This window comes from Oryzias latipes, chromosome 22 (genome assembly GCF_002234675.1).
Source record: "Oryzias latipes chromosome 22, ASM223467v1".
NCBI classification, from domain to species: domain Eukaryota; kingdom Metazoa; phylum Chordata; class Actinopteri; order Beloniformes; family Adrianichthyidae; genus Oryzias; species Oryzias latipes.
The window spans coordinates 1,677,343-1,701,675 of NC_019880.2; the positions used below are offsets into that span (position 1 = coordinate 1,677,343).

Here is a 24,333-nt window from a genome sequence, read left to right on the forward strand (position 1 = left end):
CGTTTTCCTCGTTATGGGATCAAATTGAGTTTATTCATTAAAGTATTAATGTGATGCTTCACCTCATTCCCACTGCAAAAGCTTCAGAGTTTCTTATGCTATAGATGATATCTGTTCAGGAACCATGGAAAGCATTTATGATGTCACTAAAACGATCCTTGACTTTATAGGAAAAATCTCCATCCCTGTTCATCCTAAAATAATATTTTTAAGTACGTTTATCAGAATTTATAAGAGTATATTTCTATGATCAGATAATCTAAAAGTGATGCTGAAAAGGAGGATCCCTCCTTCATGTGGACCCCCCATCTGTTTTTTAGAAGTTTCTCATTACAGAGAAGGAGGATCTGAGGGCGGGGAGGCCCAGTTTAGTTAGATCAGTTTACAATTTTTCTATTGAATTCTATGTATTCATGATCCTCATGCTTTCATGTTATTGCCGGTATGAAGCCCATTGAGACTGTTGATGTGATTTTGGGCTGTAGAAATAAAACTGAATTGAATTAGAATCAAAGTCTTTGTTTTTTTAGCATCAGAGATGCTCAGTCTGTCTTTGGCGGTTCGGATCCAAATGTTCGGATTTGTTTGTTTCCTTTTTTTCTTTTCTTTTTTTTAACTTTAGTATTCAAAACAAATAGAACAAATATGTATGAGGATTTGTTTGTCAGGGGGCGCAGCGCTTTACGTGAGGGAGGGGGCGGGACCTGAGCCGTGACTGGCGCGTCCGTCCGCCAATAGCGTCTGCGTGACGGCACAATTGGCTTCGGGCCCCTGCGATTCAGAGAAGCGGGGGGGGGGGGGGGGCATTGCGCGCAAGAGGGCAGCGGGCTGGTTGACGGCTTCACGCGGGACTGACAGGCGGACGATGCGGCCGCAGGACCCTGACACCCCTCCGACGTGTTTATGTGCCAGATTAGCCGGGACTTAGCCTCGTGCGCGCCGGCCGGCCGCGTCAGGTGGATGCGCCGCACTGATCTACTCCGCCCTTATGGATCGCCTTCATGGATGCCTTCAAACCCGCTTTGGACAATAGTTCGAGTCCCGCGGCGCCATCATCCGAGGAGGCAGATGCGTTCCGCTGGCCCACGCCGGAACATGGCCCCCGCAGCGCGCGCGAGGCGGAGCCCACTGCGCACTGGACGGCCGTGTTCGACTACGAGGCGACCGCGGACGACGAGCTCAGCCTCCGGAGGGGGGACCTGGTGGAGGTCCTGTCCAAGGACTCGCTGGTGTCCGGGGATGAGGGCTGGTGGACCGGCATGATCGCGGACCGCGTCGGCATCTTCCCGTCCAATTATGTGAGCAAAGGAAACCGCGTCCCGGAGGAGGCACGGGACACCTCGGAGCAGCAGTACCCGGTCCCTCCGCTGCACCGTGAGTACCTCGTTACGCAGCGTGTGAGTCCGGTTTCTATGCGGGGATTAGGCGCCTTTCGCTGCTGGAGCGCAGGATGAGAGTGCTGTGTCATTGCGCGCGCGCGCACTGTGCTCCCGCGTTGGCCTAGCAACGAGCATCCTCGCAGCTTCAGGACCGGTGGTGCCCCCCTGCACCTCCTCCAGCACATTTTAAAGCTTTCATATGGAGAGGAATCTTTTGCTTCCTAAAACTCCCCTTTCTGCGAAGTCTGTGCTGCTCCGCAGTCTCTTCGGTCTCTGCTTCCATCTGAATGTGGGACTCATCCAACATTTTACTCTTCCTCCAACTTCTCCACACATTTCAATCTGCAGAGCGAAACTAGAAGCCGTAAAATCCAGCCTATCCCCTTTGTTCCCTGGTTGGGTTTGGCCCACTCTGCCTCTGCTTCCTTTATCTTCATAAAGGAAGCTGGCCTACTTTCCCACACCTGAAATATTCATCAAGGTCAGTCTGCTTAGTAAACTGAAGCCCCGCCTCCTCCTTCTCTCTTTTTTTCCGGACTACACACATTTAAAGACACCAAGTATCAGACTGTAGAGGACATGGCTGCTGCAGCAGCTCCTTTGGGCACTCGTGAATGGATCCGTTGCTGAGGGGGGGCAGAAATAGCCCCTGATGCCTTCGCACAGGTGATCCAAATGTTTAACGGATCAAACTCTTCTGGTTTCTCTTTTCTCCTCAGTCCTGGAGATCGACTTCTCTGAGCTCACCCTGGAAGAGATCATCGGGGTCGGTGGTTTTGGGAAGGTGTACCGCGCTGTGTGGCAAGGCATGGAGGTGGCGGTCAAGGCGGCCCGCCAGGACCCGGACGAGGACCTGGAGCAGACGGTGGAGAGCGTTCGGCAGGAAGCCAAGCTCTTCGCCATGCTCAGCCACCCCAACATCATGGCTCTCCTGGGGCTGTGCCTGCAGGAGCCCAACCTGTGCCTGGTCATGGAGTACGCGCGGGGGGGCGCTTTAAACCGGGCCCTGGCAGGAAAACGCATCCCGCCGTGCACTCTGGTGGACTGGGCCGTGCAGACGGCGCGAGGCATGAACTACCTTCACAACCAGGCCATCGTCCCCATCATTCACAGAGACCTCAAGTCCAGCAACAGTAAGTCTGCATTTCCCCTCAGTGCCAAGCCTATTACTGAGGATTTGCCCATAGCTCCGCCTCCGTCGTCTGATTGGAGGCTCTGGAAGAGCCTGCAGGAAGCGTTTGTCAGCCATTGGTTTGTCCTGCACGGATCAGCTCTAATTGGCTGTTTTGAGAGCTCAAATCAGGAGTGATCCTGGGCTCTGTGGGGAAAACCCACAGCCTCTGAACCTGCAGGAGTCAAGACATCACTTCAGGTCCAGGAAACGTCCATCCTGGAGAGAAAGATCTTTACTGTCAGCAGGAAGTTTCCCCTGAAAGAACAAATTTATAGTCTTTAGAATTACGAGTTTCTCTCAAGAAACTCATTGTCATTCACCTTTTAGGGAAGCAAGTTTGAAATCCAGGAGTATTTCAAACACTTCTGGACTTAATGCGACATAAACCACACCAAAAAAAAAGCAACTAAGTAGGTTTTCAAACCATCGGGGAGCTTTTTCCATCTTACCAACACAAGTTTTTCATAACAAAAACTCAATGAAACGTTAACATTTGAAATGTTTTATCTAAATGTGACTCAAAGAGGAAATCAAAGACCAGTTTAGTCCAAAAATTACAGCATTTTGGGAGGATTTTTTTACGGTTTTTGCTACAAATTAAACAAATGTTTATCTGTTCTTTGAAGTTTAAGGACAATGGGATTAAAAGACAGAAGTTAGAATAATTATGCCCTAAAGTTTTTTCAGTGATCAATGTTTCCTCATTTCATTTAAAAATGCTTTTCAAAGCATGTCAACCTTTCACCTGGGATTTTTACAAAAGGGAAAAACGATTTGAGGAATTTTGACACGTTTTAGTTGGTGAAGTCTTTTCTATTGTTTATTTACCAACTTTTCAACATTTTTTGTTTGATTCTTTCTGTCTATGTTCTTATTTCTTTTGGTCTTCCATACACCACTGACCTAAACTAGAGAAGGACGCATTTGATCAGGTTTTTAGCTCAGACTGGACAGTAATGAATGAAGGACACATGGAGGTTGTAACGTTAAGGGCTTGTGTGATAATATTACAGAAGCTCAGCAGAGAGAAAAGTTCAAATCACCTCATGAAAACACGGATTCTGGAGCTCCAACAGGGTTTGTTTGCTTTATTAATAGTGGCCCAACTACTTTCTCAAAAACACATAAATAATTCAAAAACTACACAATCCCAGTGTCCCAACTACAAAAAAAAGAACCACATAACAAACTAGTGGACCACGAGGGCACGCTTGAGTCCGCATTCTGATGACCTCATGATGTCCCAAAGAACAGCTTTGGAGTTTTAATTTCTGTAACATCAGACAGACGCTGCAGGTCACAGATCTGAGGGGAAAGAAACGGGTCGAGTGAGTCTGTTTCTGTCATCACAAAACACCGTCCTCTGCCACAGGAGCAGGGGATTCTGGGTATTTTTGAGAGGGCTGATGCTCCGCGGCCTGCAGACACACCCTGTGGTTGGGTGGCGGCGAGCTCCGCCTGAGCGCTTCAGCTTTCCGACGCAGAAACGAGCCGCTCCTACCGTGAAGCTGTAACAACACACAGACGTGATGAAGGGTCTGCTTTGATCTGCGGACTCACAGATGTTTGGTTTCTCTGATTGTTTCTCTCCATTCTCTTCTCTGCTTCTTCAATCCTTTCATCGTGGCTTCCCACCAACCGCTCCCTCTTCTGTCTACCCCTCCTCTGTCTGCTTTCTTTTGTTTGTTCCGTAAACGGTGTCACCATTTTGCTTCAAACCCTGACGACTGCCTGAAACCTTTTACTTTATCCATCCACCCAAACGCCATTCTGCACGCACCTGTTTTCCATCCAAACCCGCCCATCCCCGCTCCTGCCCAATCACTGTAGTCCTAATCCTTGAGCGGGTCGAGATGGAAGACCTCAGCAATAAGACTCTGAAGATAACAGACTTTGGCCTCGCGCGGGAGTGGCACCGCACCACCAAGATGAGCGCCGCCGGCACCTACGCCTGGATGGCTCCTGAAGTTATCCGTGCATCGACCTTCTCTAAGGGTAGCGACGTCTGGAGGTGGGCAGAGATGGACGGTTCTGCAGTGAGACGGTGGTTAAGTGCCGTCCCATTCATCATTTATTCCCTTCCATAAAAACAGTCTAGTGCATAATAGGAGATGGATTTTTTTTTAAAAAGTCAAACTAACAGTTTGTTGTTTGAAAAAGTGAAGTCATTGCATTTACTGAGCACATCTGTGGTGCTAGGACCCTTTTAACAATAAAATACAGCTACTTTTCCTGCACGGCACTTTAAAGTATCAGTAGAAGGGAATTGTGAGGATGCTGACGTACACTGAAGGCTTTCTCTTCACCATAGATCGATGCTTACACTGCAATGCAAACTCAGCACACCCAGACTTCGGTTTTTCAGCAGACTCCTGGCCAGAAAGAAAACACGGCTCAGATAAAAAGGATTTTTTTTTGTAAGAAATTCATCAAAATGGGGATTTTAAGTTTCACAAACAAAATAAAATCATCTCAGTGACATTTTCGTTTATGAAAAAAGAAGAGTTCATTTCTAGAGCCATCGTTATCTTGCCTAAGCTTTGACAGTTGCATTGGGTCTATGTCTAACTTTGAATTTCTTTCCTTTTTACCAAACTCTGCTTTTTGTCTTCATGTACTTTTTCTTCCTCTTTCTCTGAGTGTTGAGCGGTAGATGCTACCATTTTCTTTTTACATCCTGAACATTGATTCTCTCAGCCTTAATGGCTTTTAAGGATATAAAAGTGTCCAGCGTCTTAATTTTAATTGGCCTTTAGGCCAAGTTTGATGCCAGTGTCGTCAAATATTCCCATTCGAATCTAAAAACAAAATAAATCATTAAAATAAATAATTTTGATGAATTGATCTGATCCAAAAGAAAACCTTTATTTTGATAAAAACGCAAAGAGGGTTTTCTCTCTAGATTATGGTTTTGGGTACTGAAACAGCCCAAATCATCACCCTTCCACCCCCATGCCTGACAGTTGTTTGTGATTTAGTCCAGATTTAGTGGTTATAGAACCAATCTGGAAACACGGGGGGCTTTGGTTGCCTCAACATAGCATAGCAGCTCAGTGGAAGAGTGTGCGCCTTGTGACAGGAAGGTCGTGAGTTTGTCGTACCAAAGACTCTAAGAATTGGACCCAATGCGACCCTGCTTGACACCCAGGATTAAGGGGTTGGATTGGGGGGGTTAAACCACCAAATGGTTCCTGACCGCGGCTGTGTCTGCAGCTCACCGCTCCTCCAGGGGAGGGGTCAAATGTAGAGAACAAATTTCCCACACCTAGGTGTGTGACAGATAGTGGGACTTTAACTTTAACTTTAAGAATATAGTACAACACACAACAAACACATAACACAACGCAGCGCTATGCAGGCACATATAGACATAATAATAATAAAAATGCAACACAGCAATGCTATATAAGCTAACGCAACGTAAGGTCAGATAACAAAACATGAGCATTCCATACTGTAGTGTTTTCTAACACTGTGATGGCAGGCTAATGCAACATAACACAACACACCACACCACATCATAACTTAAAATAGTGTTATGCAACTCACCATTAAACAATGCTAGGTAACGTAAGATAACCCAACATAACATAACACAACGTAGCACAACATGCTGTCATATAATATGGTGTAACACAACGCAGCGCTATGCAGGCGACACACTAGAGCACGACATAACACACCACACCAACGCTGCGTAGGCCAACACGGTTACGAAGCAAACAATAGCACAACAAAGCACAACATAAAACACCACACTGCAACCCTTCATAGGCGGACTCAGCGTAATGGTACGTACCACAACATTACACAACAACGCACAACATAACACACCAAGCTCCAACGCCACATAGGCCAAGTCAAGGCCAAGGCTAACTTTTAAACATCCCCAACTACAATTCAGTAATTCTCGATAACTTGACCTCTTTATGCTTCTTCACTGCAGTTAATAACGCAGGTATTTGACCTACTTACTAAAGTCTTTGATGTGGCTTCAGGCCTATTTTTCTGTTTTTTACTAATAAATGGTGTGTCCTTGTTTGGATGTCCATTACTAAAAAGAGGAGCGATGTCCAAATAATCTGCTGTCTGACCTTCATTTTACTCCCGATCTTGAGAGGAACAATAACTGGGTCAAAGCGTCCAGCGTAACCGATGCTTTTGTCCTGATTTGAAGAGATTGAATTCCATTTTCTATCTTGATTTTTACAAGCAGAGAGCTAAAAAGAGGCCAGTTTACCCAGTTTGTCACTAAATTGTTTTCATTTTTCACTCCTTTGCATTTGAAAAATGTCCTCGTTGGCTGTACAGTAGGGGTGTCAAACTCATTTTCACAGAGGGCCACATCAGCATAGCAGCTGTCCTCAAAGGGCCAGATATAATTTATACATGTAACTAAATGTAAGGAAAAATAAATGTAACTATTCCTTAATGTTAAATAACTCATTATTTATATATTATAACTTTTATTACATATATTTGCTTGTTACTCTTGCATAAATCCTTTTAAGTTTGTCCTTTTATTAAACCCAACGATCAAAGTGTCCAAGTGAATAAAGAAAAATAACATAAAACTGAGCTAGAAAGTGTCTTACACGTGTAACATGCACACAGCCTCGCATCCAACTGATGGTTTGATGACAACAGTTTGTCTGCACACACATAAGACCTGCAAACACTGAATAATAACAACCACAGCTACACATTAATAATATGTAATCAACTAAAAAGTATTTTAAGAAATTAAAAACTTTTCTGCTCTCGCGGGCCACATGGCGGGCCACATTGGCCCCCGGGTCTTAAGTTTGACACATGTGCTGTAGGATCAAAGCATTTATAAGTGTGACATGTAAACATTGGTTTCCCCCTTTCCGATCCTAAAGTTATGGCGTTCTGCTGTGGGAGCTGCTGACAGGTGAAGTCCCATTCCGAGGCATCGACGGGCTCGCCGTGGCTTATGGAGTCGCAATGAACAAACTCTCTTTGCCCATTCCCTCCACTTGTCCTGAACCGTTTGCACGTCTTATGGAAGGTAAGAACGTTCCGGAAAACCTTCTGACCATTAAACAGCCTCCAATGTTGACCTACGACGGGGAATCGGTGATGTGTTTCTTGTTGCCACAGACTGCTGGAGCTCAGATCCTCACTGCCGGCCCAGCTTCAGCACCATTCTCGACCATCTCACGGCCATCGAGGAGTCTGGTTTTTTCGAGATGCCGGCCAAGTCTTTCCACTCGCTACAGGACGACTGGAAACTAGAGATCCAGGAAATGTTTGATCAGCTGAGGGCTAAAGAAAAGGTGATGCTGCTTGGCTGAAAGACTGCGTTGTAAAAACAAAAGCTCTTTGCTGCTTCAGGAAGACTTCTGGTTCGGTCGCATCACGGCTTTTGAATCTCTCTCAGGAGCTGCGATCGTGGGAGGAGGAGCTGACCCGAGCGGCGATGCAGCAGAAGTGTCAGGAGGAGGCGCTGAGGAGGCGTGAGCAAGAACTCGCCGAACGGGAGATCCACATCCTGGAGCGAGAGCTTAACATCATCATTCACCAGCTCTACCAAGAGAAGCCCCGCGTGGAGAGCCGGCAGGGCAAGTTCCGTCGCAACCGCCTTAAGCTGAAGGATGGGAACAGGATCAGTCTGCCTTCAGGTACCACAAAGCGGAGCGCTGAAGCTAGACGGCCTCACTGTCATTGGTTTTATAACCGTCTGACTGAGGCTTGCAGAGTCTGAGATGCACTTCAGTCATTTCTGTTTCAGATTTTCAGCACAAAATCACAGTTCAGGCGTCTCCATCCCATGATCCCCGGAGGAGTCTGCTCAGCAGCAGTTCCAGTCCTCCAACCAGCCCACCCATGCTGCCTCGCCTCAGAGCCATCCAGCGTAAGCAGGACCGCCCCTCAGAACATGCGACTAAACTCACTAAACTGTCCCCCTTTTCATTGACGTAAAATGTACGATGGCTTTGCAGTTACTCCTGGGGAGGGGGCAGCAGCTTGGGGCCACAACACTGTCTTTCAGCAAGACGAGGATGAGCTAGAGAGGAAGGGGTCGAGGAAGAAGGGCCGGTCGCGTGGAACCGGGATCCACCGGGAGCACAGCGCGGATGCCAGGTACCAGACGGAACATAAAGAGGCTTTGGGCGAAGCCGTCAGAAGGGGTGTAACAGCCTCCTCCTGTCACAGTGTGAAGCCCCCCCATGAAGGCAGCAGACAGAGGTCCTGCAGCGCCCCGAACCTCCGCAGATCCCCCAGACACAGCCCAGCCGTGCCCGGAGTGCCACGCCTTGTGGAGATGGGTGAGTCTGCAGGGAACTCCGGCGTGTCTGCTAAGGCATCGTTTGAAGTAGAGGGTCTACGACAGTGGTCCCCAACCTTTATTGCACCACGGACCGGTCCGCATTCCAGGGGTTGGGGACCACTGGTCTACGACACATTTTTGAAATATTTGGCCATACTGGTGTTGATTTCAAATGCTTCTAAAAGGATTTTTGATGGAATATTTTTAATTATGGGTGTAACAATCAATCAACTGTATCAATTTTTATCCCTACGATCCAACCAGATCAATCTGCCTGAGGCAAGTTGTTAATTAGCATTAAATTGGATCGTTAAAGAAATAACAGCATGAAATAGGAATTGAATCGTTGTTGAAGTTAATTGGTATTTACACTCCTGCAGTTCAGGGTCCCCACTTTTGTTTTTTCCACTTCTGAGTTGATACTGGTAAAGACGCATAAAGAACTACCGTTAAAAAACACGGATGTTGGTACTTTGTTTTGGTTCTGTCTTTGGGACATGTCAATCCCTTTTATTCCATTCCAATTTGCTGGACAGTTCTAGCCAATCATTTGATCATTTGCAGCGATTGTGGGCGGGCTCATTTAACCCCGGAGAACCCACAACAATTTTATTCTTCTTGTTTGTCCATTTTGGGAAGAAGTAATTAACAGGAGCCAAAAAATTAGGAATAAAAATATAAAAATAAAAAATTACATAAAAAAACAACAAATTGAACAAAAACCAAAATAAACCAGGGCCAAATTTGACCCCGAGGATTAAGAATGGGTGTGGCCATGGGAGTGGGCGGAGCTTCAAACTGCTGAAAGCAAAGCGATTGTAAGTTTGAGGTCTAATTTGAAGTAAAGCACACTGATTGTTGGAGATAGTTTAATGTTTCTTTGGACGTTTAATCCAGCAGCCATTAGCTAAATTCATAAAGTACATTTATATTCTGTTGGAAAACACAGCACTTCATGTTCTGAATCATACTTACAGAACTAGATTGGCTGATGATTCTTTTACTGAGAGATATTTTATCGTGGAAACCAGACAAATGATTTCATAATTTACCACAAAAAAAAGAAAATGGTTTGGAATTTGCTTTGAGAAAAGCAAATTGAGATGCTATTGTGGTGCTTATTGATCTAATAATGAAATTAAATGTATTTCCTACAGTTTGATTCATGTGAGAGGTGTATTGGTATTCAGGTAAAGTATTTTCAAGGTTAAACTTCACAAAATTGTGATATATTCTCTCTTTGGAAATATCGGGATATATACCGTATCGTGATGCGTATCGTATCGCGATACTCTTGCCCAGCCCGACTTTGAAGTCTTTGCTGCTGCTTTCAGAAAATGAAGACTGCTGCTTCAGCACCGAACCGGGGGCCGGTCCTGCTCAGTCCTACCTCTGCGTCCCCTTCCAGAAAGAGTCCCACGGGTCTTCTGACAGCAATGGAGACGAGTACTGCCCCGGCGGCCAGCTGCCGCCAACCCCACCATGCAAAAAAAAGGCGGCGGGCGGGGGCCGGCGCTCGGAGCTGGTTCTGCTGGGCTGTGGAGCTCTGCTGGCAGCCGTGGGACTGGGCTGCAACCTGCTGACTGCTGCCCAGCCAGACGAGAGTGCCAAACCTCGATGGGAGGGCTTCTTCCACAGAACCGGGGGCCAGAAACGAAGCGGCAGCTCCCCAACTCGCAGACTGTTCAGGAGGGAAAGCCCTCTGAAGCCTTCAGTGCCCTCTGTGCCCCCCACCAGCACGCTGCTGTCCGTGTCCTCCATGTCGGACTGCAACTCCACGCGCTCGCTGCTGCGGGCCGACAGCGAGGAGCTGCTGGTCTGCCGCCCCGCCTCCCCGCCGCCCCATCTGAAAGCAGTCCCAGCGGTCAACCCGCTGGTAAACACTCACATTGAGAGCTTCAAGCGTAACCCCCGCCAGTCCCTCACCCCCACACATGTTCACTACACTCCGAGTTCCTCCCGTATTCTGCGCCGAACGCCATCAGATGGCGCCATCAAGAAGAGCGGCCCATCTAACGGTCTGGAGCCCCTCCCAGAGAAATCCGCTCTGGAAAACTCGGGTAAAGTTGACTTGACTTTTGACCAAAACCCGTCGCGGTCTGACAAAACCATAAAACCGGTCTAAAGTGTTTTTGTTGTTCTGGATCCGCAGCAGGAGGCGGCTTCAGCGGTTTGAAAGAAGACTGTTCAGGGGTCCTTCGGCTCCCAAATCCGAACCTGGTTTTTCCGCCAACGCCCCGGCGCCGCTGCGCTCCAGAACGCCCCAAAACCTTGGACTTTGTGGTGCGACCGCGGCCATCGCCACGTGCACGCTGCGACGTTTTCCGGGCGGAGGCGAGATCCAGGGCACACAGACAGACTCTGAGTCACGGTGAGTCCCCTGCCTACACCTCCAGCACAGAGACTCCGCCCACTGCCGAGTTTGGAGGAGATTCTGCAGTTTTGCCCACCCCTATGGAGGCCCCGACACCCTTCTCCCCCCGAAAGAATGAGAACCTGTTGGATCAGCAGGATGAGGTGCAAAGTCGCGACGAAACGGTTCCGCTCTGCAGACCCGAGATCAGCCTTCCCAAAGATTCACCGCTCCGCTTCAATCCCGGGTTCTAGGTCTGAGGGTCTGAGTTTGAACCGGTACCAAAGTGGTTCCCGTTCATCCATCTATGGCTTCAGAACTACCTTTGACATTTTTACTGTCCGTGTTTTTATTTTCCTCTGTTATTTGTAAGCTAATGGTTCATTTGGCACCAAAAGAACGACATGATCAGAGTTTTTCAGAAGATCACTTTCACAAAGCTTTTCACACGACACTGCAAAACACTACAGCCGGTCCCTGATCCACTTTGCGGTTTTAAAATTGGCCAAAGACTATTGAGAAGATCCTTTCAGGAGATTTCTCTGACGTTTGGCTGCACTCTACTTTTTCCAATGGTTTATGATTTTCTAAAGTCTGGGAGCAGTAACCTGTAAGCATTTCAAACCAGAAAACACAAATGTTTTAGATCCTGAACCACTGCTGTGTCTTTGTCTAGACATACAAGATCAAACTTTATAGAAACTAAGAGTTTCATCAGGAAAACAAGGTGCAACAAAACTTCAAAATAAAACGCTACTTAAGGTTTATCATACGTCTCAACAACCCTTCAATAGACCCTACAGCGTGCATACTCCCCTCGCTTATCTACATCAGCATCAGCTGCCTGGTGATAAGTCCTCAATCAGCTGACCCACCCTTCAGCTGATCCACCTCAGCTGTTCTACCCCTCAGTTGTTCCACTGCTCAGCTGATCAACCTCAGCCGTTCCATTCCTTAGCTGATCCATCTCAGCTGTTCCAGACCTCAGCTGATCCTTTTCAGTTGTATCAACCCTCAGCTGTTCCACCCCTCGGCTGATCTACCTCTTAGCTGTTCCACCTCTCAGCTGTTCCACCTCTCAACTGTCCCATCTCAGCTGATCAACCTCAGCCGTTCCATTCCTTACCTGATCCACTTAAGCTTTTCCAGCCCCAGCCGATCCTTCTCAGTTGTATCACCCCTCAGCTGTTCCACCCCTCAGTTGTTCCACCGCTCAGCTGATCAACCTCAGCCGTTCCATTCCTTAGCTGATCCATCTCAGCTTTTCCACCCCTCAGCTGTCCCACCCCTCAGATGTTCCACCCCCGGGGTGATCCACCTCTCAGCTGTTCCACCTTTCAGCTGTTCCATCTCAGCTGTCCCACTACTCAGCTACCCCCCAAAGCCAACGTAGAATACACTTAAAGGGTCATAACCATGTTATTTAGGGTCTACGATGAAATTGTGTGAAAATGTAGCCAAAGTCCAAAGAAAAATATCAGGTTTACACATTTGAGCATTGAAGACATAAAAGAGGTATCATCCAAAAACGTGTTTTTCTACATGGTCAGTTTTAAACTGCACCAAAAATATCTTAATTTAAGTAGAAAAGAGAAAATAATGTGGCAGTTAAGACAAATACTACTGTACCTGCAGCGACGACTGCAGTCAGATTCCTTTTAAGTATTTATATATAGACTGTAGTATTGATTAGAGTTCCAAAACATTTATTCTTTAAAGAATAGAGTCGGAAAAAGCCGCCAAATCCTCCAAAACACGACCATTAAGTTTGAATCGGGACTGGATTTACACTTTTGCACTGAACTGTTTATTTCCTCAAAGCTGAATTTACTCAAGTGCACTTCTGGAAAGCGTTAAGAATGTAAAGCTTCTTTTTTTAATTTTCTCAAAAGTATTTCCATCTGTTTGCTTCAGTGCGTCTCTCACTTGAGACTTGAGCTGGCTCCTGGTTATCAACCTGTTGTCGCCGATCACCGAGCATTTCTGAGAGCATTTCTTTGCAGTCAAACATTCCCGAGATGGCAAAAAATAACTGCAGGAGTGCGGCTCCGTCTGAGCGGGCAGGTGGAACACCGTAGGTTTGTGCACGGAATGCCTCCTGAACCATTAACCCGGATCCGCTGAGGGATCCAGAGTCTGTGTCAACTGCATAACTGAACTTTATTTATTTCAATGCACTAATTCGTTTTTTTTATCAAATGTAATGTATTGTGTGGCCTTAAGTTTTTTTTTTAAGTTGTTATTTTGTGTAACTTTTGGACAGAAAGATGGTTAAACGCATCGCAGGTCATCACACAACCCAGCTTGTGTCAAGAAGCACATCTTGTCTGTTAAATGTTAGGAGCCGATAGATAACTACAGTAAAAAACTGGGGAAACTCAACCCTTTCTGATTTAATGTCTGATTTCTGAAGTGACCTCTGACCTCCCTCTGTCAAGCGTGACCTCTGACCTCCCTCTGTCAAGCGTGACCTCTGACCTCCCTCTGTCAAGCGTGACCCGATGCACGTGTGAATGCCGTCTCCCTGCAGCTCTGGGCTGCAGCGATGCAGAGGACTCCTCGTCTGAGTGGAATGCAGCCAGTGAATAAGCTGAACTCAATTGTTATTGACTTACATGTATTTGCACTGGAACACACTTTGAGTAAAACCATGGAAACAAATGTGGCCCATTTGTCTTTATCCACACTTGTCTTCGTCACTTTTTATGGATTGAAAAAAAAGAAGAAGAAACTGGCCATGAAGCAAGCTTTCAATCCTCAGAAACCTTTATTGCACACTGCACCTTCACAACACAAAAAGTATTTCAAAAGACAGTAAATGCTGTGAATGAAGTGCTCCGTTTTGGCATTAATAAGCACAAAAAGCTTCCCTTTGCACTATATTTTCTTGTGGTTTGTTATAAATTAGACTATTTACAGTTAGTGATATGTCTCTCAAGCTCTTCTCCTTGAAGTCAGCAGTGGAAAGTGGCTCACGTTGCCTTTTCACGTGTGGTTAAAGTATAAAAAAGGGTGAGTTGTTTGAGCTCTTGGAAAAGCGGTGGCAGCAGCGTGGGCCGCTGTTACTCTAGGCATTTCCAACGGGTCTTGTGCGAGGACAGGTGCCAGTTTGAGCAGCGAGAGGCGCCTGCAGACGTGCTGCACGGTTGCTCCTCTCCCTGTCTGAACCGTTGGCCTGCATGTGCAGCCCTTGGACCGGCGGGGCCTCGCCCTTTAACCGCTGCCGCGCTCGGGATGGGTCAGGGTGAGCTTTCAAGAGAAAAAAACTGGATGCAAAAACTCCCAAGCACACAACAAAGAAGTTCAGTGACCGGCAACTGTGCAAGGCGAAAGCAAACTAACATCATCTCACGCCGTGACCTGCGGGGTTTGTGGTGTTTAAGGTCTGGGTGACACACAGTAGGGCTGTGGGGAGGGGGGGGGTGGAGACGGCCAGCGTTTATGTCGCCTCCTTCTTTTCCCTCTGGGCATTTCGGCGAATCTTCATCTCTGTCAGCTGGATGTAGCGGATGACATTGGTGTCTGCAAAACAAAAGCAGGAAATGCCTCATTTATTTCCTGTCCAGCCAGGAAGTAGTGCATGAACGTGATCACACATCTCCCGCCCGCACACACATCTACGGAGTCGCTTCCCTGTTATTTTGTTTCTTTAGAGCTCATCAAACTGCCATCCCATTCCTGGAAGGGTTTTGATGGAGACCATGAAGCCCTGACAACAATGAAGACTTTAGCGAGCTCCTTTCAGAGAAATGCAGACCGTTTGAGCCACTCCCCAGATCGGCAGGGCTAAATGGCCAAAAACCACGCCGGGGTCAGTCAGGAGGAATGAACACAGTAAAAGTTTGACTGTGATTCTCCTGCTTGTCACTCGTCTGCAGTTCCCTCTCATGCTGCATTTGTCCCTGGAGTGTCATGCCTGCAGTCATGACACCATTTCCATCTCCTAATGAACTCCCTCAGCAGACATGTTGGTGGAAAACGATAGTAAGCAACACCACCTGCTTCTCCTGCTGTCCCGGTTGAGATTTCTCTGCAAGAAAAATGCATTCTTCAGGCTTTGAATCGACTTTGGAGGAGTTTACCGTAAATCGTTCACGAGTGACGATTCTGCACAAACGTTTGATTTTACAGTGTAACAAAAGCCTTTTTTGTCCAAACTACTCTCTGTTTGGTTCCAGCCTTTTTAGAGTTCTCTCAGATTTCCTGCCAAAAATGGAAAACGATGTGATTCACCAGGTGTGACCCTTCTGGGAGGTATAGAAGGTGTTACAAGCCATTTCTGACCAAATTCAAAGTTCGAGGAAAACAAAAGTCTGGTGAACGGACTTTCTGGGAATTAATGTGATCCTGGTTACAAATCATCAGCCAGAATCCCAGACCCTCCTCTTTTTGTTCCGTTGCAGTTAACCTTTTCCAAAAATTACAAAAGATTTTTTAGTGATTACTAAATTTCTTGGAAGGTTTTGCAGTTTTTTTATGTCCTCATCAGCCTTTAAAAATGCAGCTCGTTCAAAGAGATGCAACACATTAGTAATAGTAATAAGACTTCTGAACGCTACATGACAGTATTTTATGGAACTAAGTTTACTATTTTTAAGGCCTACTTTGATAAAAAAAAAAGTGCTTTTAAAACTTGTTTGTCAGGTATTTTGTCATGATGGAGGATATAGTTAAAGAAATGTAAGCTTAAAACTGCATTTCTGAGGTTTTTCTTTATTCAAATCGCTGTGAATCAGTAGCAGACGAAAAAATGCTGTTTGAAAAAGATCGCATTTGTGACGTAAGAAAATGTGCTGAGCGGGCCACAAGCGGCTCCAATCCAGAGTTCTCAGCACCAGAGAGAGGAAGGGGGGCGGGGTTGCTCAACACCAACTGTCCCACCCACAACTCAGGTGAATTTTTTTATTGCTCTGCAGAAACTATGTCCTAAATAACGGTGATGTATTTTTCTGCATTTTGGCTAAAAATGGCAGCCTCATATTTAAAAGAACGCTGCGAACGCTTTGAAAACAGAACAAAAGATGATCGGAGTGGGACTTGAAAGGTCACGTTCACACTTGTAATCTGTAGTAACACTGTCGAACACTAGGTGGCAGTATTTTTAAAAAAAAAAGATTAATGGACTTTTCAAAGGAAATAACAATTTTGCTTTAAAACGTTGAGGTTCCTTTTTCAAATTTTGAGCATATTTATAATTATTTTGGACTGTGTGTTCCTTAATGGAGTGAATAACCTGAATGTTGGAGAAGGTGTTTGGGTAAATCGGAGCAGCTGTTTGTTACTCCTAACCTGACGGCTCCTGTTTATGTGACTCCTTCAGGTAGTGCAGGGCCTTCTGGAAATCTCCCAGGTGGTAGTAGGCCACTCCAGATCGGTAAAGAGCCTTGAAGTTCTTCCCTTCTTTAAGAAGGACTTTCAAGCAATACTCCTTCACGCGCTCGTAGTTCACCAGCTCCATCTGCAAAAGGCAAGCTGAAAAACAGAAAAGAAACACGTTTATTTTGGCAAACCGTCTCATTTATTAGTGTTTTTATCTTTCTTCTGCTATACAAATGCTGGTTTTGGGGGTGGAGTCAGACAGAGATCCGCCCCCTAATGTTGTGCCTCATGTGAGTCTGTCATGCAGCTTTGCGGATGATTTCACTGAAAATCATCTGCGGTTTAATGAGGGAAAACATTTGTAAATTAAAAACAGAAGAATGTTGGTTTGGTGTGTTTTCGTGACACAGATGCTGCTCCGTCTTCACAGATGCGTCAAGGGGGGGGGGGGGGGGCAGAGCGGCTCAGATCCTCGTGAATCATTCCTGATTTTTGGAGCAGACATCTGTTTGAACAGCTCACCCACCGGCCAGGCTGTTGTAACACTCCAGCTCCGCGTTCTCCATCGCCCCCTTCTGCTCGTCCGTCAGCGGGCTGGACCTGCCGATGGACGGCAGGAAGGACGACGGGGAGTTGGAGCCCGCGTCCGGGTCCCCCAGAACCCTGCACAGCCCCTTGATCTCCAGCAGAGCGCGGTGGTATTTCCCGATGGCCTCCCGGTACTTCTTATCCTTGTAGCACTGCGTGCCCTGGCTCTTGAAGTCCAGCGCGCGCCTGACCACGTCCGCCGGCTCGTTGTGGGACGGCTGCTTCAGCATCGACCCACCATGATGCCTCTGCTGCTGGAGCTGGTGCTGAAGCTGCTGCTGGTACCTGGCGTCTTTGGTCCGGCCGCCGCCGCCGCTGTTGTTGGGGGGCTGCGCGCACGGCTGGAGCCTCGGAGAGCCGCCGCCGCCGCCGCCGTCCGCCCTGCCTTCCAGCCCGGCTTTGATCACGCTCATGTTCGACATGGTTCGGTGAAGTCCGCCCTCACCCCCGCCTGAAAATGAGCTGCGGATTCAAGGCTCCTCACTGCATCCTCTGGCTCCTAGTCGCGCCTTCCTCTCGGTGTCGCAGCTACTACGTCCTCTCCGCGTGCGCAGCCGCGCGCAGCCGCGCGCCGCTCCTCCGCTTTATTCAGAGCTCGTGTTTTCCTCTCAGAACAGAACAGCTCGCTGGTTCATTGGAGGATCAATGACATCCAGTGTGAAGGAAAGATGGTATTTCATGTGAAATAATCAGAATTAACCACCGCTTTGATTAAAAAACCTCATCATAAAACCCGTTTATCCTTCTGAACATGTAAACATCTGAAGCTTGTGATGCATCCCTGCAATGAAATATTTAATTCAATCTCTCCTCTTATGTCATCGTGGAGGAATGCAGTCATCTGTCCTCTGACTTTTCCTCTGCGGCTTCTATGTTTGCAGCTGCCGTTCCAAATATCAGTTCTGCACATTATAATGTGCAGAGAAAGCAAAGAATCATTTAAAAAATGTTTTCATCAAAGGGAATAAAAAGTTGGAGGTGAGGCTCCATGTCTGCGTTTGGGTTAAGCGTTTCTGAAACAGGCCATGATTTTCCTGGTAAAACTAACTCACAGAAAATGTAAAACGAATATTATATTGCTTTAATATGTTAATTATTTACGTTAAGTCGTGTAATGCTTTACATTTGGAGTAATATTTTCCTCAAAACACAACATTTGCTTTAAGCACACCTGCCTGAAATTTATTGTGGGAGTAGATCTTGAAGGATAGGGATGCAGAAATCTACAAGTAAAATAGTATTTATACTTATTTAAAATAAATGAGATCTAATGTCTTGACCCTAAAATATGACTTTAACATGTCCTGATTCCTTCACAATAATATTAAATGTTTGAATTATTATAATTTTTTTTATAAAACGAGAAAAGTGTCTTCGTAGGTATTGGAAACGCAACTGTTCAAAAATGTTATGTCCATCAATTCTCAATTATGTTTATTGCTCCATTTGTTCAAATCTAATACAGTATAGAAGAAAATGTAAACATTCATAAGTTTCCAAGTTGTCGATGAAGATTCTCTTCCAAACAAGTGTCGTGAAGTTAAGTCATGGTATCAGGACAGGTCTGCCAAAGTTTTACAACTTCTTAATGAACATTTTGAGAGAGAGAAAAAATAATGTGTGAACAAAATTTGGGCAAATAAAATAATATCACATTTTGTATCATATCATTTATTTATGTTTGTTCCGCCTGCTAGCCACTCTAGTGATTAAACAGGATTTTAGAAAAATTAGAAACGATAATTCTGGTCTTCGGTTTCTTCAGACTTATAGAGATGCCGGGGTTACAGATAAATTACATCCGTAAAACTATCTTTTTAAATACTTTTCTATTTATAAATGTATTCAATGTGTTCATTACCTTTTCAAAACTGTTTCATAGAAACAAACGGAAGAGAAGTTAAAAAATTCCCAACCGTTCCTATATGTAGTTACGTCATCAACATGAGACCGGGAGAAACCGGAAACGTCATTTTGTGGAGACATTTGTTTACATCATGGCGTCGGTGGACTTCAGGGGTTCGGACATTCCTTTAAATTCAACTATTTATTTGGTTTTTAAGCTGTATGTTTGTAGGATTAAAACAGAATATGATATTTTGCTAGTTCTTTAAGCACATTGGTGTTTGAATTTGTTGTTGATTAGCTGCAAATTATATTGATGCTAGAAGCTAATGGGCTAACGGTAGCTGATGAGCTAAGCGATGCTTAAAGCATCCGGGGTGGTTTATTTGTCGTATAATCTTTTATTTAGCCACTGCTGCCTTTTAATTTTACCGTTGGAAATATATATATTTTATTTTGCAGACTCTTCTGTCCTTTCTACGGAGCCCGTGTCCTGACATAAAAAAAACTAAAATATATCCATCTCGTTCCCACAGATATTGATATTCTTCGGAACGAAATAGTATTTCGAGGGAACGGAATATTATCTTGAATCTTTTTAAAATAAATCTGATCTCTAAACATCCTCCGTGTCTTCAATACAATGTAATGAGACACACACAGACAGAAATATGAAGGTATCTGCTGTAAACCCAACTATTATTACTCACATCCATGTTTATGAATAGCAGGATAAATGATCGGGTAGTTAGCATGTAGCCTACTAGCCTTCGAATGTAAAGTGACTGCTAAAGAGTATGTTAATAAAAGACAAGTCCTGAATATTATTATTCCTTTATTTGACCCTAAACTACAATATCAGCTGGCTGTCTGTCTAGCGGCCGGCCAGCTGCCCGAATGCCGGCATGACAAGCAAAAGAGCTGGTATGTCCAGTGAATCGTACGGCAAAGCAGCAAGCCTAGGTATCATAAAACTTATGATATATTTCTTACAGTCATTGAGACAATAATAAATTGATCATTCTTGTTTTTCTTTTTCCTTTCTTGAAAGAATGTGAGTCACAGAGACACGGAAGTTACCGCTGGAAGATGCTTTTGCGGCCGGACGGAGAGCATATCCGTGTTTATGAATGATTTATGATGTGAATAATTATTTCGTTCGCACGAATTAATCATTTCAGAGGGAACAAAATAGTATTTTGAGGGAACGGAATATTATCTTGTGGGAACGGAATATTATTTAGTGCGAACAATATATTAATCTGTGGGAACAAGATATATTTTACATTTTTAAAGGACACGGGCTCCGTACTTCCCAGTTATTATTTAATTGATGCTATGGCGATTTTATGACTAAGTTGTTGGGAATATATTCTATTTTAGAGACGTTGTCCTCACAGTTTCTCAGTACGCTAGTTATTACGTGGAAGGGGCATTTGGAAAAATACAGTTATCATCTGGAATAACAATATTTAGTTTATGTTTATATATCTGTGTTCAAGCTTAACCTCGGTGCTTTTTTTTCTTTGATTGAGTGCAGCTTTTTTGACAATCTTGGTTAGTAAACTGATTTGATTAGAATCCCAGTTTATGTTTAGTGATACTTAAAACAGATGAAATCATTGTTTTTTAAAGCACCAGCTCTACTACTTGTCTGAAAAAAACATTCTCCTCCCAAAACTGTGTTGTCGTTATGAAGTAAGGTTATTTGTTTGGATTCCCAAAAATAATAACCTGCCAAATTAACATTTTGTTTTTACTTTTTGGGCTTTATGTATTGGAATTTCTGTCCTAAGGCACTAAAACACTAAAAGCAGTGCTTCTGTTTTCCACCTTTAAAACATTTATGTTTAACCTGTTTGGTCATGTCTGATTCTCTGATGCTTCAGTTGCATAAAATGAAAACTTTTCTTTCTTACTGTTTTGCACTCGTTTATTTTTACAAATGTGAATGTGTAAAACTGAGCCTCTTGCTGCACTGAACCATAGTTAGAGCATTCAAATTTGAATTGAGTTTGAATTGTCTTCATCTTTGATGTTTTATTTTTGTATCATGTATTGATTTGTCATTGTGTAGAGCACGTTGGGCCTCCTTTTATGGTGGTGAAAGTTGCTCTATAAATGAAATGAAAACCAAAAGCCCTGATAAAGGACATGTTATGAAATTCTTTGCAGATAACCTTCTGGGGATTTCTTGGGTAGACAGTAGCTGGGTACCGATCCTCAACCCTGGGAATGTTTTGGACTATTTTTCTGAGAGAAGTAACCCGTTTTATGAGCGAAGCTGCAACAATGAGGTGGTGAAGATGCAGCGGCTCTCACTGGAGCATCTCAAGTAAGTTTGTTGTGAGCAATCTTGTTTATGAAATCTATAACAAGGAATATTCTAGATTTCTAAGAAAATAGAATTATCCTAATAGGGTCTTTCTGGTCAAATACAGTGTGAGGGTCCACAATCAGTCAGCAGGACAAAGGTGGCTTTGTTTAAAACCGGTTTTATTTCTTTTTTGCTTTAAAAACATTATGAACAAGGATTCTGTCTCCACAAAATAAAAAATAATTTGGGCCCAAAAAAATAAAAGAACCAAATGAACATGAAGGAAAAGGGGACTGAAGTGATCTGAAAAACACCCCCATCTGGTTTACACATTGGAAAAAATATATAGCTACATACAAGTCTATACCACACACAAAGGGGGGGCAGGAAAGCAACTAAACAAAGAGTTTAACCAATTCATCCATATATAAATAAAAAAAACAAATAACACTGTCGAAATAAGGTTAACTTAGATCTCCTACATCAACCAATGAAATTCCTTTAAAAGAAACAATGCAGGTGTTTGCTCCTGATTTTTCATGCTAGTCACACCTAAATGGTGGTGAATACTTCATCCACCGCATACGATGTTGATTAAATCGTGAAAAGTTTGTATTTCTTCTGCATATTTCCATTTTTTTCTGCTGTTCTCAGTCAGATGGTTGGAGTCGAGTACATTCTTCTTCACGCTCAGGAGCCGATTCTTTATATCATCCGCAAACAACAAAGACAGTCACCGACACAAGGTAAGGAGTCCAACAATAGACATGTTATTGTGAACAAAGTGTGTTGGACAGTTTTTGATCGTTTTTATTATGTTATTTACCGACTGAAAAGTAACCCAAACGATCATCAATAAAGTTAAAGCAGGTTTTTGTTCAGTAAATTTGTTTGACGTCTTGGGTCTGAAGCTTTGATTCTCTTCCTTAAGTGGTGCCATTGGCAGATTTCTACATCATAGCTGGAGTCGTTTATCAGGCCCCTGATCTGGGAACAGTTATCAGCTCCCGAACGGTAAGAACAGTTCTTGTCCTTAAATCCCGCGTGAACCCTTTCTGGATTTAATCTGAGCAACATCCGTCTCAGCTGTCTGCCGTCCATGGAATCCAGTCTGCGTTCGACGAGGCCATGTCTTACTGCCGTTATCATCCATCCAAGGGATACTGGTGGCAATTTAAAGACCAAGAAGAGAAAGGTGGGCCTTCAGCAATGACCAGACTGATGAGAAAACGTAAGATAAAATGTAATACTGGTGGAAAGTCTGAAAATCTTCAGAGATTAGCATGAACTGTGGAGTGAGCTCTCAAAGCTTTAGACCTTAGAAGGAACTCTGATGGTTCTGACACAGGTGGAGGTGGAAACCTCCTCAGAAACAAGTTCAGCAATTTCATACATTGCATCTTCACCATCAACTGGAGAACTTCAGTGATTTCTGCTTGGATTAGCTGGTCACCTTTAGAGAAAACAGTCCTCATCTTTCACCTGTGCCGGCCCCCGTCACCTCTGACTTTCATGATCTTCCAGCAGAACTACCAGCCTACTCAACGAACCCTCTGCAGAGGAGTGGAATCGTTTTTAAGCAGCCAGAAAGGATGCACGTCTGTGTGCGCTGACTTCCTTTGACTGCTGCCTTCAGAGGGTCTCGTTTACAGCCTAAACTCCCTCGTCTATCACCCCTCCGTTTTGAGCAGCAGCTGCTGGTTCCTGCACCAAACACTAAAAGGTCTCAGAGAAACTCTTCAGCTTCATGATCCAGCTGGTTGACTAAAAAAACTGAGCTCTTCTTCCTACACAGCTGTTATGAAAAAATCCTTTATCCCCATTCAAAGTTCTATTTGCAGCTGAGACGTCTATTTCCAGAGCTTATCTTAGAATGTGACTGCCTCAGTGTTGTTGCTTTGGCTAAAAACGTCTAGTCAATGTTAGAATGTAAATGAGAATTCTTAGGGGGGTTTGGTCTGCATCCTCACATCTGGTGTGGTGATGCTGCACAAAACTGAGAGGACTACTACAAAACATCACCGTCTTTAGAGTTTGCGATCTTAGGATCTGGTTGAAAAAACTTACTTGGTCCTATTTGGATCAAATCAAATCTCCTTTTGCAGAAAAAGCCAAACCGAAGTCTAAGAAAAAAGAGGAGCTGAGTTCTTTGTTTCAAAGGCACCGCGTGGACACGCTTCTTATGGACCTCAGGTCAAAATTTCCTCCAACCTTCTACCAGGTATGTTCCTCCTTACATCGCAGTTATTCCTGTTGGGGTTTCTATTCAAATTAAATAGTTTTTTTACATCTTTTTTCAGCCGAAGCCTGGAGACAAACCCATTCCAGGTAGGATCCCAAGTCTTTGTTCCACATCAGGACAAAGGTTCTCAAGTGTCTAAAGTGTTTTGTTTGTGTCGCAGTTGAGGTGAAGAAGGAGCCAGAAGCTCCCGCAGAAACTGTGAAACAGGAGGAGAGGGAGTCGGCTGCCAAGACATCAGCCCCCACTCCTTCAAGTAAACCCCCTCCCGAGAAGAGAGCGAGACTTCAGTGACAGCCGTCCTCCTCGCCTGTTGGGACCCCGCCCCCCAATTCTCTAGCTTTTTCTGATTCTGGGCTGCATCAAACTGAACTCTGGGTGCTGTGGGCTTTAAGGAGGGTTCCGGTTGCTGTCGTGGTCTTTAGTGGGGGGGTCACCTGCAGTCAGAAAGCTTTTCATTGTGGATGTGCTCGGTGTTTTTCACGGAGTGCAAAGAACAGCTTTTTGCCCCGCAAGCCTCCTGGATGGAAGAGTCATGAAGCATGATGTCATTTAAACATGTAAAATGCTCAACTAAAATATTTTTTAAGAAGGATTTGGTTCCAGTTGTGAGTCTTGTGTTTCTTAAGGTCAATTCTTATACACATTTAAAAATAAGCTTTATTTTTGTGCATTGTGGTTTTGCTTATCATTTACTATTCTCAAATATTCAAGTTGGTCAATTATCTTCAAATAAAAGCAAAAAGAATGAACCTTTTCTGGTCCACTGGATGTTGAACTACAGGGAAACACTCATTAATTCAGCCTTTATAGGAAATATGTTT

At 44.6% G+C, this 24,333-nt stretch overlaps 3 protein-coding genes across 4 annotated transcripts; 2 read left to right on the forward strand and 1 right to left on the reverse strand.

Moving 5' to 3' along the window:
• Nucleotides 1-794: 794 nt before the first annotated feature.
• map3k9 (mitogen-activated protein kinase kinase kinase 9) lies at nucleotides 795-13,862 on the forward strand. Its single transcript, XM_011490066.3, has 11 exons — nucleotides 795-1,374; nucleotides 2,099-2,512; nucleotides 4,384-4,564; nucleotides 7,437-7,585; nucleotides 7,678-7,853; nucleotides 7,958-8,198; nucleotides 8,309-8,431; nucleotides 8,520-8,661; nucleotides 8,734-8,846; nucleotides 10,183-10,908; nucleotides 11,001-13,862. Exons 1-11 carry the CDS (start codon nucleotides 1,002-1,004, stop codon nucleotides 11,453-11,455), a joined length of 3,093 nt encoding a protein of 1,030 aa, XP_011488368.1. The 5' UTR covers nucleotides 795-1,001; the 3' UTR covers nucleotides 11,456-13,862.
• Nucleotides 13,863-13,949: 87 nt separating this feature from the next.
• On the reverse strand, nucleotides 13,950-17,916 carry LOC101169575 (tetratricopeptide repeat protein 9A). Its single transcript, XM_023951702.1, has 3 exons — nucleotides 17,047-17,916; nucleotides 16,491-16,673; nucleotides 13,950-14,723 (listed from the first exon to the last, which is right to left on the reverse strand). The coding sequence occupies exons 1-3, from the start codon at nucleotides 17,528-17,530 to the stop codon at nucleotides 14,641-14,643; spliced, it is 750 nt and encodes a 249-aa protein (XP_023807470.1). The 5' UTR covers nucleotides 17,531-17,916; the 3' UTR covers nucleotides 13,950-14,640.
• A 1,108-nt stretch (nucleotides 17,917-19,024) lies between these two features.
• On the forward strand, nucleotides 19,025-24,261 carry med6 (mediator complex subunit 6). 2 transcript variants are annotated; one of them, XM_004082085.4, is made up of 8 exons: nucleotides 19,025-19,127; nucleotides 21,129-21,288; nucleotides 21,925-22,016; nucleotides 22,202-22,284; nucleotides 22,357-22,465; nucleotides 23,376-23,491; nucleotides 23,571-23,598; nucleotides 23,673-24,261. In XM_004082085.4, the coding sequence occupies exons 1-8, from the start codon at nucleotides 19,106-19,108 to the stop codon at nucleotides 23,801-23,803; spliced, it is 741 nt and encodes a 246-aa protein (XP_004082133.1). In that variant the 5' UTR covers nucleotides 19,025-19,105; the 3' UTR covers nucleotides 23,804-24,261. The 2 variants fall into 2 exon arrangements, with proteins under 2 accessions (XP_004082133.1, XP_023807469.1); XM_023951701.1 differs by lacking the exon at nucleotides 19,025-19,127 and having other exon boundaries at nucleotides 20,193-21,288.
• The last annotated feature ends 72 nt before the right edge of the window (nucleotides 24,262-24,333 follow it).

Excerpts from the sequence above, each read along its gene's own strand:
- map3k9 (XM_011490066.3), top strand. The coding sequence starts at position 1,002 with ATGGATGCCTTCAAACCCGCTTTGGACAATAGTTCGAGTCCCGCGGCG. Across the intron at positions 1,375-2,098 it reads CCCGGTCCCTCCGCTGCACC|TCCTGGAGATCGACTTCTCT; the intron begins GTGAGTACCTCG and ends TTTTCTCCTCAG. Across the intron at positions 2,513-4,383 it reads AGACCTCAAGTCCAGCAACA|TCCTAATCCTTGAGCGGGTC; the intron begins GTAAGTCTGCAT and ends CAATCACTGTAG.
- LOC101169575 (XM_023951702.1), bottom strand. The coding sequence starts at position 17,530 with ATGTCGAACATGAGCGTGATCAAAGCCGGGCTGGAAGGCAGGGCGGAC. Across the intron at positions 16,674-17,046 it reads GTGTTACAACAGCCTGGCCG|CTTGCCTTTTGCAGATGGAG; the intron begins GTGGGTGAGCTG and ends TCTGTTTTTCAG. Across the intron at positions 14,724-16,490 it reads ACATAAACAGGAGCCGTCAG|ACACCAATGTCATCCGCTAC; the intron begins GTTAGGAGTAAC and ends TTTGTTTTGCAG.
- med6 (XM_023951701.1), top strand. The coding sequence starts at position 21,080 with ATGAAAACCAAAAGCCCTGATAAAGGACATGTTATGAAATTCTTTGCA. Across the intron at positions 21,289-21,924 it reads CTCTCACTGGAGCATCTCAA|TCAGATGGTTGGAGTCGAGT; the intron begins GTAAGTTTGTTG and ends TGCTGTTCTCAG. Across the intron at positions 22,017-22,201 it reads AAGACAGTCACCGACACAAG|TGGTGCCATTGGCAGATTTC; the intron begins GTAAGGAGTCCA and ends CTCTTCCTTAAG.